At 50.6% G+C, this 20,236-nt stretch overlaps 1 protein-coding gene across 1 annotated transcript in view; it reads left to right on the forward strand.

The window, feature by feature from the left end:
- Nucleotides 1-20,236, forward strand: part of LOC140719344 (liprin-alpha-3-like) — a 294,708-nt gene that overhangs the window by 66,317 nt on the left and 208,155 nt on the right. Inside the window, 8 exon segments of the mRNA XM_073033919.1 lie at nt 2,673-2,774; nt 3,908-4,072; nt 5,228-5,302; nt 6,645-6,857; nt 8,982-9,128; nt 11,496-11,630; nt 13,325-13,408; nt 17,234-17,365. Of these exon segments, the coding sequence (XP_072890020.1) occupies nt 2,673-2,774; nt 3,908-4,072; nt 5,228-5,302; nt 6,645-6,857; nt 8,982-9,128; nt 11,496-11,630; nt 13,325-13,408; nt 17,234-17,365 (1,053 nt within the window).

A 20,236-nucleotide genomic window follows, 5' to 3' on the forward strand; every position in this document is an offset into this window, starting at 1 on the left:
CCGAGATCAGAGCCAGTGACAGATCCCCACCCCCTCACCTCTTTCCCAGAGTCCTGGAGTAAATGTTGCTACAGCCGGAGAAGTTTTTCCCTGCCCTGGTCTCACAGACACTGGGAGGGTGTATAACTATCTTAATGAATCATTGATTTAATCTCAATTGAAAAACTCCGAAGATGCGGCCCTGGGGTCCCATAATCAGCTTATCAATATTGGTGATTCTCTTCTCGCTGCTATCATCAGGAAGGAAGGTATAGGGTCCTCAGGACTCACACCAGGTTCAGGAACACATTATCACTCAACCATCAGGCTCTTGAACCAAAGGGGATAACTCCACTTGCCCCAACATGGAAACATTCCCACAACCTAGGACTCAATTTCAAGGACTCTTCATCTCATGTTCTCAATATTTATTGCTTGTTTATTTATTTATTACTATTGTTTTTTTCTTTTTGTATTTGTCGCCTTTTGCACACTGATGGAGCACCCAAGTTGAGCGGTCTTTCATTAATTCTGTTATGGTTATTATTCTATGGATTTGTTGAATATGCTCACAAGAAAGTGAATATCAGGGTTGTATACGGTGATCTTTACTTTGAACTTTGATTCCTCCTGTGTCCTGTGTCTATCGATGTGGTCCGCAGAGATTCATTCTCAGTCTTGTATCTGTGGAAAAAGCTGCCAATTTAATGCCACTGTTCATATATTTGTTGCTGGGATTGTGTGCCCAGTAGGGCTCTCATTTCATGCCATCCCTGACTATCCTCTGGACCATCTTCAGGTAGGGTGGCAGTATTGCATCATAACTCCCTTGACCTGGGTTCAGCCTTGACCTCGGGCGCTGCCTGTGAGGAGTTTTCATGTCCTCTCTGATGAAGAGTCCCAGCCTGAAGCGTTGACGGTTCATTCCACTCCAGAGGTGAGGAGTGTCCCTAGCATTTTGTGTGTGTTGCTTTGGATTTCCAACATCTGCACCATCTCTTGTATTTGCACAGGGTGTTGTCTTTTGCACACTGAATGTCTAAGTTGATGTGGTCTTTCATTGCTTCTATTATGGTTATTATTCTGCTTTTGATTGAGTATGCCCATAAGAAAATCAATCTCAGGGTAGTATACGGTGACATAGAACATTACAGCACAGAAACAGGCCTTTTGGCCCTTCTTGGCTGTGCTGAACCATTTTTCTGCCTAGTCCCACTGACCTGCACCTGGCCCATATCCCTCCATACCCCTCTCATCCATGTACCTGTCCAAGTTTTTCTTGAATGTTAAAAGTGAGCCCGCATTTACCACTTCATCTGGCAGCTCATTCCGCACTCCCACCACTCTCTGTGTGAAGAAGCCCCCCCTAATGTTCCCTTTAAACTTTCCCCCTTCACCCTTAACCCATGTCCTCCTTTTTTTTCTCCCCTAGCCTCAGTGGAAAAAGCCCATTTGCATTCACTCTATCTATACCCATCATAATTTTATACACCTCCATCAAATCTCCCCTCATTCTTCTACGCTCCAGGGAATAAAGTCCTAACCTATTCAACGTTTCTCTGTAAATCAGTTTCTCAAGTCCCGGCAACATCCTTGTGAACCTTCTCTGCACTCTTTTCAACATGAATATCCTTCCTGTAATGTACTTGGATAATAAATTTACTCTGAAGATACCCAGATGGTTAATGGTCAGCAGAGACTCAATGGGCTGAAAGGTCTGTTTCCTGTGATTCAGTGAGTTAGGAGTCAGCCACGTTGGTGGATTTGCATTTGGACAGAGTGTAGACCAGGAAGAGTTATTGTGTTTCCTTCAAAGAGGCTTTGTCAGCTGATAGATTCCGGATCAGCATTACTACCACTGACCTTTTCCCCCCAATTTATTTCAGGGTCTCTGCTGACCGGCAGCCTCCTGTTTACCTTTAAAGTTCAAAGCTCAAAGTAAATTTATTATCCAATTATATATATGTCACCGTATACAACAGCTCTGAATTTAGGTTCCATTATTGCCACAGAAGGAGGGGGTTTGCAGCACACATCTCCGGATCAATGCCTTAGGTCCCCGCAGACCTGTCTGTGATGGCACTATTCCCATTATGAGCGGTAAGAATTTGCTATTAAGTATTACTAGTCCATGCTCATCAAAGCGGATTTTATTGTGTGCACAGTGCAATGGAGAACGTGCTTTTCAGCAGCATCACAGGCACCCAGCAGCTTCACGAGGAAAACAGAAGTGGCACACATTTTTGACAAGAAATAACACAATTTTCTCATTGTGCAAAATGGCCGCAGCGTTGCTATAGCGACATGGTGTTTAGGCTGTGCCGGTTGGTTCAAGTACTGAATGGTTGAAGGGAAGAAGCTGTTTTTGAACCCGGTGGTGTGGAACTTCAGACTCCTGTACCTCCTGCAAGAAGATAGCATGGCCCAGATGATGGGGGTCTTTGGTAATGGATCTTGCCCTCTTGACGCAAAAGATACTTGCGAAGGTAGGGATGAATGTGCCATGATGTACTGGGTTGAACCCACTAGATATGTAATATTCTCATGCTTAATGGCCCACCCTCTAACTCCAAGGTCTCCTTCCCACTCACCACCTCTTTATCCTTTCCTCGCCCCCTCTGCATTGACTCTACCCTCGCAGGCAGTGGAAACCTGTCACCCGTCATTTACCCGATACCCTTTTTCCCCTGCAGGAGTTTGCCGTCCTCACGAAGGAGCTGAACTTGTGCCGGGAGCAACTTCTGGAGAGGGAGGAGGAGATCGCAGAGCTGAAGGCGGAGAGGAACAACACGCGGGTGAGTTCTGTACCCCAGCCCAAAGATGTGCTCCTATCAGCTCACCCCACCCCCCATGAGAAATTCCCAAATGCCACCCCCAAATCTTCCCCCACCCTGGACAACAGCCATGGGAAAGGAACAACAGAAATAGTTTGCCAAAGTAATTAGCAGTGAGCCGATGAAAGTAGTTCAGTGGTCTACTTCTCCATTAACTCTCATGGAGCAGGACGTGAAGATCAGATTCACATCTGGCGTCTCTTCCTCAGCTATAGCCTTGTCCTAAATGTTGACAGCAGGAACTATTACCACTGAGTTGCCAACCAATTATTCCCCGTAGATGCAGAGAAAATACTTACGAGAGCAAACTTCCCCTCCAGTTGTGCCCCTGTTCTCCTGGGCCTGCTGGCCTGGACTGTGCCCATCACCAGCACTGCTGTGACTTAAATTTTCTCTTTGTTTCCACAGCCCTCCTCCTACCTTCTTCCAATCTCCTCCATCTGCAGAACCCTCTGAGATCATTTCAGTCTATCCTTCTCTTTCACTATCCGGCTCCAAGACCGTGAGTTTCTCCCTGAGTCTCTCCCACACCTCTCCTCGTCCTTTCGGGTGCCTTTCTGGTAGTCCTGCCCTGATCCCCCTTGTGTGGCCGGCTGTGAATGTTTTAATTGATAACTCCTCCTTTGGGCCGCTTTCATCCATCACAGGTGCTATACAAATCCAGCAGCATCTGAGGTGCTGGCCAGTGGGGCAAAAGAAGATTTAGCACTGGGAGAAGCTGGAGATTTGATGAAGAGTTAAGAAAATGAGGAAAGAAGCAGATAGAATGGTGGACAAGGGAGAGTAGACAGAAGTGGGTGGGGGGGGGTGAAGTGAAGGGAGAGTCAAAGGCAAATGTGATGTTAATGGATAAAATAAACTAGATAGAACTAGAACCCTGAGAAATTGGTAGTTCTGGTAAAATTTGAGACTCTTCCGAATAAGGTGTAGCCACCGGATTGTGAAGTTGTTTCTCTCCAGGTACCAGGGTGCTGTGCTCCTCATCTCTGCCTTGCTGTGCGACGGACTGCGCTGTTGGGTTCCGGGGTGGCTGCGTTGCTCCGGGCAGGTTAGATCTGTGGCTGTGGCTCAGGATTTGTTGTCGCTCCCCGCAGCTGCTGCTGGAGCACCTGGAGTGCCTGGTGTCGCGGCACGAACGCTCCCTCAGGATGACGGTGGTGAAGCGCCAGGCCCAGTCTCCCGCCGGCGTCTCCAGCGAGGTCGAGGTGCTCAAGGCCCTGAAGTCTCTCTTCGAACATCACAAAGCTTTGGATGAGAAGGTGCCACTTCGCGTTGTGCCATCTCTGCTCGTGCTCCCGCTCGCGGGGAAAGCAGTGGGGGTGGCGGCCACTCGGCCCATCTCGTGCTGTTCCGTCTCTGCTCTTGTTCCTGTTGGCGGGGAAGCAGTGGAGGTGAAGGCCACGCTCGTCCCGCCACACCCGTGCTGGCTCCTTGCCAGAGCAGGCAGCTCCTCTCCCTGCTCGTTCCCCGTCTCGTGTATGTATCAAAACCCACAAGAACGTAGACCACAAGATATAACAGCAGAAGTTGGCCATTTGACCCTTCGAGTCTGCTCCACCGTTTCATCGTGGCTGATCTCAGCCCCAATCTCCAGCCTCCTCACCGTAACCCTTCGTGCCTTGTATATCAAATTTCTATCAACCTCTGCCTTAAATTTAGCCAATGACTTGGCCTGCACAGCCGCCTGTGACAAATTCCACAGATTCACCACTCTCTGGCTGAAATCCCTTTTCAAAGATGCTGTGAAATCTGCTTCCACAAGTGGAGCCTTTTAATTCAGTAACACGTCTGTGTAAAAATATTCCCCCTCACCACCTGTTCTTCCGTTGTTTCCTCTGGTTACCTGCCTCCCCTGCCACCAGAAATCCTTTCTTCTTCTCTAATCTACCAAACCCTTAATGCGTTCAGAAATCACGATCTACCCTCCCTTTTAAGCTCCTCTGCTCCAAGACCGATTCCGCCTTCTTCAGCTGTCAACAGAGCAAATTCCATCGCTCCAAAACTATTATGGAATCATGAAAAGATACAGAATTCATACAGGCCCTTCAGCCCATCAAATTCATGTCCGCCATCAGGCACCCACTTGTATGAATCCTACAGATCCATTCTCCCTTTCTCATATTCTCATCAATTTCACATCCCTCCCCAAGATCCTACCCCTCACCAAACGTTGGAGAAACTCACAGCCACCATCTGACACGTGACCTTTGTTTCTTTGAGATGTGGGATGTGGGAGGGAACCAAAGTACCGGGGGGAAACCTGTGTAAATCCCCACAGCGCAGAGACTGGAATGGGCCATCATGTCCTCTACACGAGTCTCCAGGTTAGAGTCGCCTGGATTACTCTTCGTGCATGCTTGCTCTCTTAGTCCTGGGGATACTGAGCATTAATCCTGTGCTGTTTTGATTGGCAGGTTCGGGAGAGACTGCGAGTGGCTCTGGAAAGGGTCTCAATTCTGGAAGAGGAGTTGGAATCGACAGCCCAGGATGTAAGTGTATGTGGTGCCTTCTGCAAAATGACAGCAGCCAGCACCGTGTGGGAGGTTATCCTGCCTTTACAGTCGCAGTCCTACGGCGCAGAGGCCCTTCAGCCCATCATGTCCATTCCAGCCATCCAACCCCATTTACCAGCACTTGGTCCATAACCCTGGTCATTCAATGGTCTTCAGTGGTGAGAATAAACTCTCCCCCCCCTCCCCTCCCCCCGCCAAGTTCAGGTTCATTTTTACAAACTCTTCATATTCTTGTAGAGACAGAGAAGAATCTGAGGTTGAGCAGCTTTCCATTCCATGTTTTCCACAATAAAACGGGCAGGAAATTGGCAATTTATCCATTCCGTCATGCAACGCTGATGCAAGATTATGTTAAAATCTCCCTTAAATTTGCTTGTTAATGAAATTTAATTTTTAATTTATTGGTAGTGAATTGGACAAGTCCTTCCTATGATCGTGAAGCATGAGAGTGAAGGTTGGTGACTCTCTGCCTTCATTACTCCCTCCCCCTGGGCACCTTGTGCCAGTGACTGATGGGAGGTTGTGGCAGCAACGGTCTGGCATCAGTGACTTCCATTGTGTAGTCCTTTTTAGTCAGGGCCAAGCAATTGCAGACAGACACCCCACCTGGGCTAAACGGGGATCAGGACCCATTCCACACAGTCTCAGGCCACCCTGGAGGTTCTAGCAGGGACTTCCCGGTATGACATGCCCACAGTTCCAATATGATTTCCTCAGAAAACGCACTCATCCTGCGCTACAGGAACACTCATAAAATGTTAGAGGAGTTCAGATGGCCGGGCAGCATCTATGGAGAAGAATAAACAGTCTACATTTTGGGCTGAGACCCTTCAGGACTCAATGCACCTACTGTGGATCACACTGCCATTGAGTACTGAGGGAAATTAGTGCAGGAGTGAGAGTGTTGGTCAGGCCCAAATCAACTGTGCTTGTGTTGTGGACCACACCTTGCTCACCTCCCTAACCAAAGAACCATGACCCCAACTTCTACACACTTCACCCACTGCCCTCCCATCATCACTTCTGCCTGACCTGCAATTTCTCACTCAAAGCCATCCCCTCTCCCCAGTTACAGCTCTAACCCCACATCCCAAAGCGCGGGAATACCCCTCCTCCACCCTCGCCCAGAGCCAGCCTCGGTGTCATGAGTAGCTGGTCATCTGCACTGAACCTTTGAACGGCCACAGGAGATGTCTGTGGATATTCCTGAGTACTCCCTGGCTTGGATACATTGTGCATCCGGTCCGAGGGCGGTTCTGCCACGTGGTGGGGGTTGTCCACACTAATGCAAGGTCCCCCTCCGTATCCCGCTCCCCAGAGGCTGGCGAACGGTACGGCGCTGTCCGGCGACGGTGACTCAGAGTGCCATGACCTGATCGAGAGGCAGAGCACAGAGCTGCTGCAGATGAGGGAGCGGCTGGCCGCCCTCTGCCGGAAAGTGGCCGAGGTGGAGGATGAGCTCAGCACCGCGCGCAAGGATCTCATCAAGTCGGAGGAGGCCAACACCAAACTCCAGCGGGATTTGAAAGAGGTACCTGCTCCCACCCATGAATGGCAAGGGGGGTTTGCCACATAGCAGTGAAGCAGTAGATGTTCTGGAGCATTGACCCAAAGACTTAAGTTCTATTCTCACCGTGGTAATGGGGGAATTTAAATTTAAACCCTAAACCTAACCCTAATGCATGGTGTAATAAAACTGTGTTAAAAATAGAGACAGTAAGATCCAATAGGCAGGCAGATGTCTGCAGAGAGAGAGAGAGAAAAGGTTAACGTTTCCACCTGATGACATTTCATCAGAACTCTGATGAAACAGTGTGAATGGCAAAATGTTGGACCTGAAATGTTAACTCTTTTTTTTCTCTCTCCATAACTTCAGCCTGTCCAGCAGACTATTCCCAGTACTTCCTGCTGTCTTTTCACATTTCCTTTGTGGTTTCTTTACTGACTGAGTTTTGGAATTAAGGTTGGTCTCATCCGTGGGATCCAGGTGGTAAAACCCCATTGCTTCGGGAAGGAGAGCTTCCATTGTTACCTTCTGTTGTCTAAATGTGACTCCATGCCATGTATGTGCCTCCTCAGATAGGGATGAGCAATAAACTCTGGCCTTCCAAGTGATATCCATGTCCTGGAAGGAGGAGAAGTCTGATCTAGCAGAGGGCTGCCCTTCCTTGGACACTCAGACTTTACACAATGGGTGATACAAAGCTCTGCCCCTCGGTGTGGGGGCACTTTATTGCCTGTGGTGCTGCTGAGTGACGGGGAGTTGAATAGATAGTTCTTGCTGATGCGGAGACTGCAGTTATTTGACAGGGAATGTTTGCATGTGCTGTGTTTGCCCCGTGCTCCCCGACACTCCCCACAGCTTTTGTCTCCTTGCACAGAATGTGCCCAGCTCCTTCCAGAACACCAAATGAATTTACCTCCACCGCAACTCCGACATCCCAGATTTCAACCTCCCCGAGGGAGGCTTGGTCACCTTGTGAGCAGAGCTGTTGACTCTCAACACCAGAGACCCTGGTTCAGTCCCGACCTCGGCTGCTGTCTGTGTGGAGTTTGCACGTTCTCCCCGTGACCACGTAAAATGTTGCACAGATTTCACAAGTGCAGGCCCACCAACGGCAACAGTAAGGCACTGAAGATCACAAAGGGATCTGCCGGGTTTTGACAGGGGGAGCCCAAGGCAGAAGGATGGAGAACTTTGAGACATAAAAGGCAGAAGAACCAAAATCGAAACATAGGAAACATATTTAGATGTTCCGCTTTGCATTCCATATTTGACAACACAGGAGGTTATTTGGGCCATTTAGTTTTTGCCAGCTGTCAGAGCAATCCCATTATCCATGGGTTCCAGGTCCAGCTCCCAGTTCTTAGTTCTCCCAGGTGAATGTCAGGAAAAACCTTGGAGACTACTCTAATGAGTGGTGGGGGATGGAGGTGTAAGGCACTCCTTCCCTCCACTAGCCTGCAGGTCACCCTTGGGCAAGGTGTAGCACCTGCTTAGACCCTGATCAGGGTCACATAAAGCCAGGGAGTAGGTGGTGGATGTTCATATGAGCAGCTGGTGCATATCACAAGTCCTGGTTATGCGACCACTGACGCCAGGCAGACAATCTCTGAAGGGTATTGATAATGGCTGGGATCACCTGTCTTGTAAAGACACTGCCCAGAAGAAGGCAATGGAAAATCACTTCTGTAGAAATATTTGTACAAAACAATCATGGTCAGATAACACGATCACTTACACCATACAAAATGGCACATAATGATGATGTCATATGACAGGACACAATGATGATATCGTATGACACAGCACATAATGATAATGATAAGTGATGTTGGATACTGTCTGTGTGGAGTTTGCATGCTCACCTTGGGGCCACGTGGTGACCTCCACATCACAAAGATGTGCTGTTATATTAGTTGACCATGTAAGCTACCACATTCATGTAGATAGTTGCAGAAAGATTTGAAGAGCAGTTGTTGAGAGAGAATAGGTTGCAGGAGGACAGCTGAGGCTTAATATGACTGAGGGTGTTACTCCTAATAATTAGTTCAGGGTGCTATATAACTGTAAGTTGTTGCTTCTTGTGAAGGTTGGTACCCCTGTGCTCAGAGACCTGTGTACCTCTGTGTTGACCCTGTGTCCCTGTCCCAGGCCTTAGCACAACGGGAGGACATGGAAGAGAGAATAACAACCCTGGAAAAACGTTACCTCAGCGCCCAGCGGGAAGCGACATCTCTGCACGATGCTAACGACAAGCTGGAGAACGAGCTAGCGAGCAAGGAGTCCCTCTACAAACAGGTAACTGTCCCACGGTCATCGAGTCACGCCTGGTCCTGATGTAGGGTCTTGACCCCAACCATCAACAATCCATTTCCTTCCGCAGATGCTGCTCGGCTACTGAGGTTCTCCAGCAAAATGTTGGTTGCTATAGGAACAGGTCCTTCGGCCCTCTGTGTTCACATCCCCATTGTACTGATCTACACTGATCCCATTTACCAATAAGTCTGTAGGCTTCTCTGCCTTTATAGTTCAAGTTATTCTCGATAGTGCATATCCTTTAGGTAGTGTGTTTTAAACTCTAAACACCTTCCCCCCCCCCCCGACTCTCTGTACAAAAACTCCCCATCAGATCCCTCCTGTTGCATAAAACCAATAAAACGCTTCACCACAACCATTTGCAACTACCTCTCCAGTTGTTTTCTGGGTCAAGACAAAAAAACCCATAAATTAACGCTTCACCAAGTATCCATAGATCACAAAGCAGTTCTAGAATTCTTTACAGGAGGAGTAATTCAGGTTCTTGTGTGCTAATTGGATCAAAGCCAGTCTATAACTGTCCCTGTGGTACCTGTATATATCTGAAGAGTGCGGTCACACCAACATTTTACTCAGCTGAGTCCAGCATAGAGAATCCACTCATATTTCTTATTATCATTTTTTAAACGTTTCACATAATTTAAGCGACCTTTTGGCCCATCGAGTCCATACTGGCTCTCAAATCATTCCCATTAGTCTCACATTCTCCCCCCCCCCCCCCCCCTCAGTTTCCCAGATTCCTCTAATGACCTTTCCCTACTCCTGCCCCTTACTTGCACTGGGGGTAACAGTGGCCAACTAACCCACCAGCCCCCATGCCTTATGGACTTGGGAGGAAACTCGCCCAGTCACGGGAGGGCCCGAGCTTGGGATCGAACCCAGCTCAGTGGAGCTGGAGGACAGCGCCATCAGCTGTGCCACCTTCACACTGTTTGTGAGTGAGTGCTCCTGCTGTCTCCCATGTAGACCCTGGCTGTTAGAAAGTGAACTGTTCACCCCCTTCTCTTATCCCAATGTGAGGTCATCCAGTTCGTGGGACACCCCCTTCCCCCTCGCCATGTGAGTGCCCTCTTATGATTCAGACAGTGCGCGGCACGGAGACTGTGCCCATGCCAACCATCGAGTACCTGCCTACACCAATCTCCTTTTGTTACTACCTGCTCTATCTATGCCCCTCAACCTCCTCCACTCCAGGGAAAGGAAACCCATCCAACGCAGCCTGTCCTACCTAAGCCCCGCTTCGCTTTACCCTTCCCCATGCCCATCTCCATTGGTACCTGTGCCCAACAACTGCATTCAGCGCCATCTTCATTACCTGCCTGACTTGGCATAACCTCAGTTACCTACCCATGGCACTTTGAACTCTGCTCTCTCCACCATATCCATCAGGGGCATCACCACTTCCTTGCCCAGCCTTCCCTTAACTCCTGGTTACTGACACTCTCCCACCCCAGTCCCTAGGGATGGCTCACAACCACCCCCCCCCACCCCACCCCTATCAGAAACATTGTTGTCAAGGCAAGGAAAGTGGACATTCCAAGTTGAGTTCATGCCAGCTCTTGCCCCTTGGCCTTTTCAGATGCTTACCGAGCTCTGTTCTGAAGATGGGCCGAAGGGCCTCTGTGCTGTACTGTTCTATGACTGTAGTTGCCTCCATCATCATCCATGTCCTAACCATAGATTATGTAAAAAGAAATCTTCCTCGTATAACTTTTGGGCCTTTTGCCAATACTTCATTCTGTTTCCTTGGTCCTTGGCCCCTGGGTGCATTTTCTCCCGTCTGTATTTCCCATATTCTTCATGACGTTAACTATCTGGTGTTCACCTCTGCACCCTCTCCAAGGTATTGGGACACCTTCCTTAAAGTATGGCCCTCATAACTGAACACACTATCTGAGTGGTGGCCAGTGTTACATTTTGGCTCCTTACTTCAGGCTGCCCGGTAACGTGGCGGCCAGCGTAACACTATTCCGGCGCCTATTCAACTCCACCGCCGTCTGAAGAATTTGTTATGTTCGCATTGTGGCCACGTGAGTTTTTGTCTCGGTGCTCTGGTTTCCTCCCATGTCCCAAAGATGTAAGGGTTAGTGAGTTGTAAGAATGCAAACTCAGTGTTAGAGGCGTGGTGATACCTGTGGGCTGTTCTGGCACATCCTCGCACTGTTGGTCGCTGATGCAAGCGACGCATCTCATTGTGCGTTTCGACGTAGACGTAACAAATAAAGCCACTTCTTTTTTATCTTGTGAGCCTGTGAGCAGACAGCCCATGAGGGAGGGGCAGCGTCCCTGGGCATGCTGGGAATTGCTGACCCTTGTCACACCCTCACTGGAGATGCGCTCACCTTTCAGAGCGAAGACAAGAACCGCCAGCTCCAGGAGTGGCTCGACTCCTCCAAGCAGAAGCTTCAGCAGACCCTGCGGAAGGCAGAGACCCTCCCCGAGGTGGAGGCAGAACTGGCTCAGCGTGTGGCCGCCCTCAACAAGGTAGGGTTCCTGCGGCGGGCTGGATGGTTGCAACCTATCGGATGTTGAAAGACCGAGATAGAGTGCATGTGGAGAGGATGTTTCCTGTGGTGGCGGAGTCCAGGACCAGAGGCCTCAGCCTCAGAACAGAGGGAGGTCCATTTAGAATGGAGGTGAGGAGGAATATCTTTAGCCAGAGAGTGGCAAATCTGTGAAACTCTTTGCTACAGGTGGCTGTGGAGGCCAAGCCATTGGGTGTATTTAAGGTAGGCCCCCCCTCTTTCTGTTTTTCGCAGGGATCGCTCCCTACGCGACTCCCTTGTCCACTCGTCGCCCCCATCCCTTCCCACCGATCTCCCTCCTGGCACTTATCCTTGTAAACGGAACAAGTGCTACACCTGCCCTTACACTTCCTCCCTCACCACCATTCAGGGCCCCAGACAGTCCTTCCAGGTGAGGCGACACTTCACCTGTGAGTCGGCTGGTGTGGTATACTGCATCCGGTGCTCCTGGTGCTGCCTTTTATATATTGGTGAGACCCGACGCAGACTGGGAGACCGTTTCACTGAACACCTACGCTCGGTCCGCCAGAAAAAGCAAGATCTCCCAGTGGCCACACATTTTAATTCCACATCCCATTCCCATTCTGATATGTCTATCCATGGCCTCCTCTACTGTCAAAATGAATCCACACTCAGGGTGGAGGAACAACACCTTATATACCAGCTGGGTACCCTCCATCCTGATGGCATGAACATTGACTTCTCTAACTTCCGTTAATGCCCCTCCTCCCCTTCTTACCCCATCCCTGATATATTTAGTTGTTTGCCTGTTCTCCATCTCCCTCTGGTGCTCCCCCCCCCCTTTCTCCCGAGGCCTCCCGTCCCATGATCCTTTCCCTTCTCCAGCTCGGTATCACTTTCACCAATCACCTTTCCAGCTCTTAGCTTCATCCCACCCCCTCCGGTCTTCTCCTATCATTTCGCATTTCCCCCTTCCCCCCCACTACTTTCAAATCTCTTACTATCTTTCCTTTCGGTTAGTCCTGACGAAGGGTCTCGGCCCGAAACGTCGACAGCGCTTCTCCTTATAGATGCTGCCTGGCCTGCTGTGTTCCACCAGCATTTTGTGTGTGTTGTTGGGTGTATTTAAGGTGCAGGTTGGTAAGTTCTTGGTTAGTCAGGGTGTGAAAGATTATGAGGAGAATGGGGTTGAGAGGGAAATTGATCAGCCATGGTGAAATGGTAGAGCAGACTCGATGGGTTGAATGGCCTAATTCTGCTCCTTCATCTTGTGGCCTTATAGGTCACTGACACTGCTGCACAGAGTAAAGTAGCATTGTGATCTCCACCGCACACTGCATGGTGAGGGACTCTAGTAGCAGCCATATCCTACACAGCAAGATCCCACAAGGTACTGGTGCTCATGAAGCCTCTTCGCTGGGTGTAATCGGGGGAATCTGTTGGCCCTGGTGCAGTGAAGGACGCGGTTATGTGGAATAAGAGATCGTTAGGTTGACTGAGAGGTGATGTCTCATTTCTGATGGCACCTCCCTTCTGTCCCTCACCGAGGTGGAGTCTAAACCTCGGGGCGAGAGTCAAGGGATTAGAATGACAAGCTGTGGGTGCTTTGGGGGCACAGAGAGATCCCATAAACCCTACCTCAACGGCTCTAAGGTGAGATTGCACTAATCCAAAGTGTTTCCTTCTTCCCAGGCCGAGGAGAGGCATGGGAACATAGAGGAGCGGCTGTGCCAACTGGAAGCAGAGCTGGAGGAGAAGAACCAGGAGCTGCAAAGGGTAAAGTCTCCAGATGAGAAAGGGTCTAGTGCTTTTGCAGCATATATAAGCTCTTCTCGGTCTTCTACCCAGGTACAGTTATAGATTATAATCGACGTTTCAATGAAAAACTGTGCCATCTTCATCAGGGACGATGCCTGGGTATGTCTAGTCCAGTGGTATTTAAAGCCCCGTCATCCATCCTTCCTGATTGGTTAGTCCTCATCCAGTCAGGTTTCCACTGTCCCACTTGTTGACTATCAAATTCCAGTTCTTAGAACGAGACCTTTGGCTTTGTTAAAATTCATTTCCTCTAGTTTTATTTCAATAGCTTCCTTCACCGGGCATTCTCGAAAGCCACTGGGGAGGCTCAGTGGTTTGTGCTATCGAAGTCAATCCTTTGGCCATTGCGAATACAATGTTCTGCTACCTTCAATTTCCTAGGTAGCCCAAACAAATACACCTCCTGTGCCCCTCGATGTGGTTTTCTGCCGTGTGCCCCTTCTGGCTGACATACGCCACTCTGCATTCACAGGGAATCCTGTAAATACCGGCCATCCTGCCCCAGGTCATCTTTGATCCGTATTAGCTGAGATTTAAGCTTCCTTATGGGTTTCCTACAGGATGGCCTCAAGGTGAAGGAAATCATTGGGGCCCTTGAGAGGGCCAACGGATAAACCACGAAACCTAATAAGGATGAGGAACCTGTCACTACCGCCTGTCTTCCCTACAGATCCACGATCAGACGTGTGGTGGAAACCCGCATCAAGGAGCTCGGGAGGTGTATCTGTTTGGGTTATCCAGAGAAATCAGCGGTAGCAGAACATTGCGTTTGAAATGGTCGTAGGATTGACTTCGGTACAAAACTACTGTGCCGCGCCAATGGCTTTTGTGACCGCCTGGTGAAGACAGCCATTGAAATACAACTAGAGGAAAAGAATTTTAACAAAGACAAAGGTCTCACTCTAAGTAAGAACTGGAATTTGATTGGGAGAGCTGAAACCTGATTGGATGAGGACTAACCAATCAGGAGGGATGGACGATGGGGGCATAAATACCACCGGACTAGACATGCTCAGGCACTGTCCCTGATGAAGATGGCGGAGTTTGTCATAAAAACATCGGTTAAATTGATACCTGTACCTGGATGGAAGCCCAGGAAGAGTTTATTCATCATATATGCCGGGAGAGCACGCAATCTTTTTTTTTGGATGTATGAAGATTGTACACTCTCCCAGTGACTGTGGGTTTCCTCCTGGTGTGTGGGTGAGGGGTAGGATCTGCGGGGATGTGACGAGAATCTGGGAAGAATAATGAAAATGGGATTAATGTCGGATGGGTAGCCAATCAGCATGGTCTCAAGGAGCCAAAGAGCCTATTTTGTACTGGCCTTTCCAGTAATGCCCACTCCCCGTGAAGAAATAAAATAAAGAAATTAACGTTCTGTTGCAGGCAACATTTGCTTTACTGAGCAAGATCATGTTTAAAAGTGGAAGTGCAGACTATTTTTGAATCTTTTCTCCTCGACATCCGGTTCAAGGTTGGTTATTGTCACTCTTCAGTGCACAAGTGTAGAGGAGATCAAGATTATTATTTCTCCAGGTCCAATGCAACATAAAAAAATACAATAAGTTAAAGAACACGATTTAAAAAAAGACACAATAAATATAAAAGCAATCATATAAAAGCACAATGTGCAAGTAACTTGTATACTTTGACTGAATGTACGCACCTAAAATGACACTAGGTGATGTGTAAGTTGTATACCTCAATCCAGCAAATAAAGCTTCATGCATTCTCCGTTTCAGATCTGTTTTTATATTTTAATGTTTCACCTTTTGAAAAGAAGATTTAAAAACAAATTTACCCATGGACAGAACTGCCGGAACGGAACACACAGGGTGACTGAGTCACGTAGCACAGAATCAGGGCCATTGGCTCAACTCATCCCTGCCAACCCTAGTGCCATCCTAATCTGGCCCACATCCCCCAATCTTTATTATCCATGTGCCAGTCCAAATGTCTTTTAAATGTTGTAATTGTTTTCCTCCCCCAATCTTGGTCCTTGTATCCACCACCCTCTGTGTGTGTGTGGGGGAGTGGGGGAAGAAAACACTTGCTCTTCAGGTCCCATTTAAATCTTTCTCCTCGTACCTTAAACCTCATCCGCTAGTTTTAGCCTTCCCTACACCACACGTCTCCAGGACCTCTTACAGAACAAATAAATCGGTCGGTCCTCAGCAAGATCAAACCAAGCCTCTCTCTAGAAGCTCAAGTGACAAGACTCCGCCTATCACTCTTTGGGCCCATCATACGAAGAAACAGCTCTCTGGAAAAGGATATCACGCTCGGCAAAGTGGGAGGACAACGGAAGAGAGGAAGGCCGCCAATCAGATGGACATAATAAGGACAGCTATGAATGCAACGTTATCTACATTGAGCCGCCTTTGCGAGGATCAAAACTTATTTAGGGCAACTATCCGTGAGTCCACCATGATTCAATGGCATTTTACAAACAAAAGACCCTGGGGGAAAAAGACAGGAACCACCCTCCTTGTCTGTATTTCTTGTGACTGCATGAATTGCTCCAGTGTCACTTCTCAGCCTCTTTCGCTACAGGGGAAACGGTCCCAGTGCGTCCAGTCTCTGCTTTTAACTCTAGCCCCCCAGTCCGAGTGACGTCCTTGTGAATCTTTTTGGTGCCCTCTCTAGTTTAATCGCACCCTTCGGCAATTCAGAATAATCTCTTTATGTCTGGGGGGGAAAAATCCAAACATTCCACGTGCATTAAATTAGGGAGGGGGGTGGTGGCGGTGTGAGGTGGTTCCTCTGCTCACTGTCACACCAGAGGGATGTTCACCCTTTCGGTGTAAGCGACAGATCAGACACTTCCTTCTCTGAAAGGCTTTGGAAAGCTAGGTAAACTTTTTCAATACTCCAGTCACAACCACTTAATAGCAGTCCTATTTAAGAAAAATATTTCAGATCATGTAATTAATTGAATGTAAGTATTCCACATGGTGTGCTGGGATTTGAATTTACACCTCCTGCTCTTCAAGCCTGAAGAATAATATCCCAGTAGCATAGCTGTAATTCATCTAATGAACTGAAGGCAGATTTAATGCGCAGATCCACTGAAAGTTTACGCTCAAGGCTGCTGATTGAGTGAGGCTTGATGGGGAGCAGGTGCCCTGGTGTGGGGGTGGGTTTTTTCAAGCTGGAGGTTGCTATTAGCCCGCTCTGGCCTGCTGTCTGCCGTCGGGCGGTGGGAGAACGTGTGGCCGCATTACTGGCGGGTGAGGTTTGCGTTTCCATTAACGGCACCTCGGTTGCCATGGAAACCGTCGGAGGTGTTTCCCAGGAGAGCTGTGAAGCAGTACGGTGTGACTGACGTACTGGGGATATTCTGGCAGACAGCTGGAAGATAGTGTCTGAAAGATCCCACGCCGTGCCCACCCTGCAACGTTCCCTCTGAGCGGGAAATTTTTTACACGGCTTGAAAACTGGGTGGCGCTTTCAATGGTGTATTTTGTAATGTACACGCTAGGAATATTTGGAATGAAAATTGGAAAAGCACAAGCTTTTGATTTTATTTATTTATTGAAAGGTATAATGAAATAAAATACAGCAAAGGAAATCTTTCACGTTTCGTAAACTTTTTCTAGCTGTGTCCGATTCCAGCTCTGCGGCTACGTGGGCAGGAGAACGCCGAGCACCTGCGCAGCTTTAAGGGAGCAGTGCCACCCCGTCCCTCCCTACTCCGGGTGTCCACCCTCTCCCTCCCCCCCACCCTGTCCCGTGCTGGTTACTCTGCCCGTCTAACACCTGTGTTTTTTTTTACCCCAGGCTCGGCAGAGGGAGAAAATGAACGACGAGCACAACAAGCGTCTGTCCGAGACGGTCGACAAGCTGCTCTCTGAGTCCAATGAGCGGCTGCAGCTGCATCTGAAGGAGAGGATGGCCGCGCTGGAGGAGAAGGTGGGACCGGGCAGCAGTGCCAGGGTGGGCAGTGATTGTTGGCGAGGGGGGGGGGTTGGGGGAGGGAAATCCCATAGAGGTTAAACTGTGTCCAATCCATACTGAACACCCTTTCTTTGATAAATGTTACCTCCCCAATCCATCAATCCCCCAGTCAGTGCATCAACCTCCCCCTTCCAATCCATCAACACCCCTTCCAATCCATCGACCCCCATTCCGATCTGTCAAACTCCTCTTTCCAATCTGTCAAGCCCCCCTTTCCAATCCGTCGACCCCCCCAATCTGTTGACCCCCCTTCCAATCTGTCAACCCCCCATTTCCGATCCGTCGACCCACCGCCTTCTGATCCATTGACCCCCTGCCTTCAGATCCGTTGGCACCCCATTCTGATCCATTGACCCCCCCCGCCTTCTGATCCGTCGACACCCCCATTCCGATCCATCAACCCCCCGCCTTCTGATCCATTGACCCCCCCGCCTTCTGATCCGTCGACCTCCCCGCCTTCTGATCCATCGACCTCCCCGCATTCCGATCCGTCGACACCCCCCTTCCAATCCATCAACACCTCTTCCAATCCATCGAGCCCCCCTTCCGATCTGTCGACCCCTCCTTTCTGATCTGTCAAACTCCTCTTTCCAATCTGTCAAACCCCCCTTTCCAATCCGTCGACCCCCCAATCTGTTGACCCCCTTCCAATCTGTCAAACCCCATTTCAGATCCATCGACCCCCCCACCTTCTGATCCGTCGACCCCCCCGCCTTCTGATCCGTCGACCCCCCCGCCTTCTGATCCGTCGACCCCCCCCGCCTTCTGATCCGTCGACCCCCCCGCCTTCTGATCCGTCAACCTCCCCGCCTTCTGATCCGTCGACCCCCCATTCCGATCCGTCGACCCCCCCGCCTTCTGATCCGTCGACCTCCCCGCCTTCTGATCCGTCAACCTCCCCTCCTTCTGATCTGTCGACCCCCCATTCCAATCCGTCGACCCCCCTTTCCGATCCGTCGACCCCCCCTTTCCGATCCGTCGACCCCCCTTTCCGATCCGTCGACCCCCCATTCTGATCCGTCGACCCCCATTCCGATCCGTCGACCCCCCCCTTCCAATCCATCAACACCCCTTCCAATCCATCGAGCCCCCCTTCCGATCTGTCGACCCCTCCTTTCCGATCTGTCAAACTCCTCTTTCCAATCTGTCAAACCCCCCTTTCCAATCCGTCGACCCCCCCAATCTGTTGACCCCCCTTCCAATCTGTCAAACCCCATTTCAGATCCATCGACCCCCCCACCTTCTGATCCGTCAACCCCCCCGCCTTCTGATCCGTCGACCCCCCCGCCTTCTGATCCGTCGACCCCCCCGCCTTCTGATCCGTCGACCCCCCCGCCTTCTGATCCGTCGACCCCCCCGCCTTCTGATCCGTCGACCCCCCCGCCTTCTGATCCGTCGACCCCCCCGCCTTCTGATCCGTCGACCCCCCCGCCTTCTGATCCGTCGACCCCCCCGCCTTCTGATCCGTCGACCCCCCCGCCTTCTGATCCATTGACCCCCCCGCCTTCTGATCCGTCGACCTCCCCGCCTTCTGATCCATCGACCTCCCCGCATTCCGATCCGTCGACACCCCCCTTCCAATCCATCGAGCCCCCCTTCCGATCTGTCGACCCCTCCTTTCTGATCTGTCAAACTCCTCTTTCCAATCTGTCAAACCCCCCTTTCCAATCCGTCGACCCCCTTCCAATCTGTCAAACCCCACTTCAGATCCATCGACCCCCCCACCTTCTGATCCGTCGACCCCCCCGCCTTCTGATCCGTCGACCCCCCCGCCTTCTGATCCGTCAACCTTCCCGCCTTCTGATCCGTCGACCCCCCATTCCGATCCGTCGACCCCCCCGCCTTCTGATCCGTCGACCTCCCCGCCTTCTGATCCGTCAACCTCCCCATCTTCTGATCTGTCGACCCCCCATTCCGATCCGTCGACACCCCATTCCGATCCGTCGACCCCCCCTTCCGATCCGTCGACCCCCATTCCGATCCGTCGATCCCCCCATTCCGATCTGTCGACCCCCCCAATCTGTTGACCCCCCTTCCAATCTGTCAAACCCCATTTCAGATCCATCGACCCCCCCCACCTTCTGATCCGTCAACCCCCCCGCCTTCTGATCCGTCGACCCCCCCCGCCTTCTGATCCGTCGACCCCCCCCGCCTTCTGATCCGTCGACCCCCCCGCCTTCTGATCCGTCGACCCCCCCCCGCCTTCTGATCCATTGACCCCCCCGCCTTCTGATCCGTCGACCTCCCCGCCTTCTGATCCATCGACCTCCCCGCATTCCGATCCGTCGACACCCCCCCTTCCAATCCATCAACACCCCTTCCAATCCATCGAGCCCCCCTTCCGATCCGTCGACCCCTCCTTTCTGATCTGTCAAACTCCTCTTTCCAATCTGTCAAACCCCCCTTTCCAATCCGTCGACCCCCTTCCAATCTGTCAAACCCCATTTCAGATCCATCGACCCCCCCACCTTCTGATCCGTCGACCCCCCCCGCCTTCTGATCCGTCGACCCCCCCCGCCTTCTGATCCGTCAACCTTCCCGCCTTCTGATCCGTCGACCCCCCATTCCGATCCGTCGACCCCCCCGCCTTCTGATCCGTCGACCTCCCCGCCTTCTGATCCGTCAACCTCCCCACCTTCTGATCTGTCGACCCCCCATTCCGATCCGTCGACCCCCCCTTCCGATCCGTCGACCCCCATTCCGATCCGTCGACCCTCCTTTCCGATCCGTCGACCCCCCTTTCCGATCCGTCGATCCCCCCATTCCGATCCGTCGACCTCCCTTTCCGATCTGTCGATCCCCCCCTTCAGCTCATCAAGCCTCCTC

This window comes from Hemitrygon akajei, chromosome 31, assembly GCF_048418815.1.
Source record: "Hemitrygon akajei chromosome 31, sHemAka1.3, whole genome shotgun sequence".
Taxonomy (NCBI): domain Eukaryota; kingdom Metazoa; phylum Chordata; class Chondrichthyes; order Myliobatiformes; family Dasyatidae; genus Hemitrygon; species Hemitrygon akajei.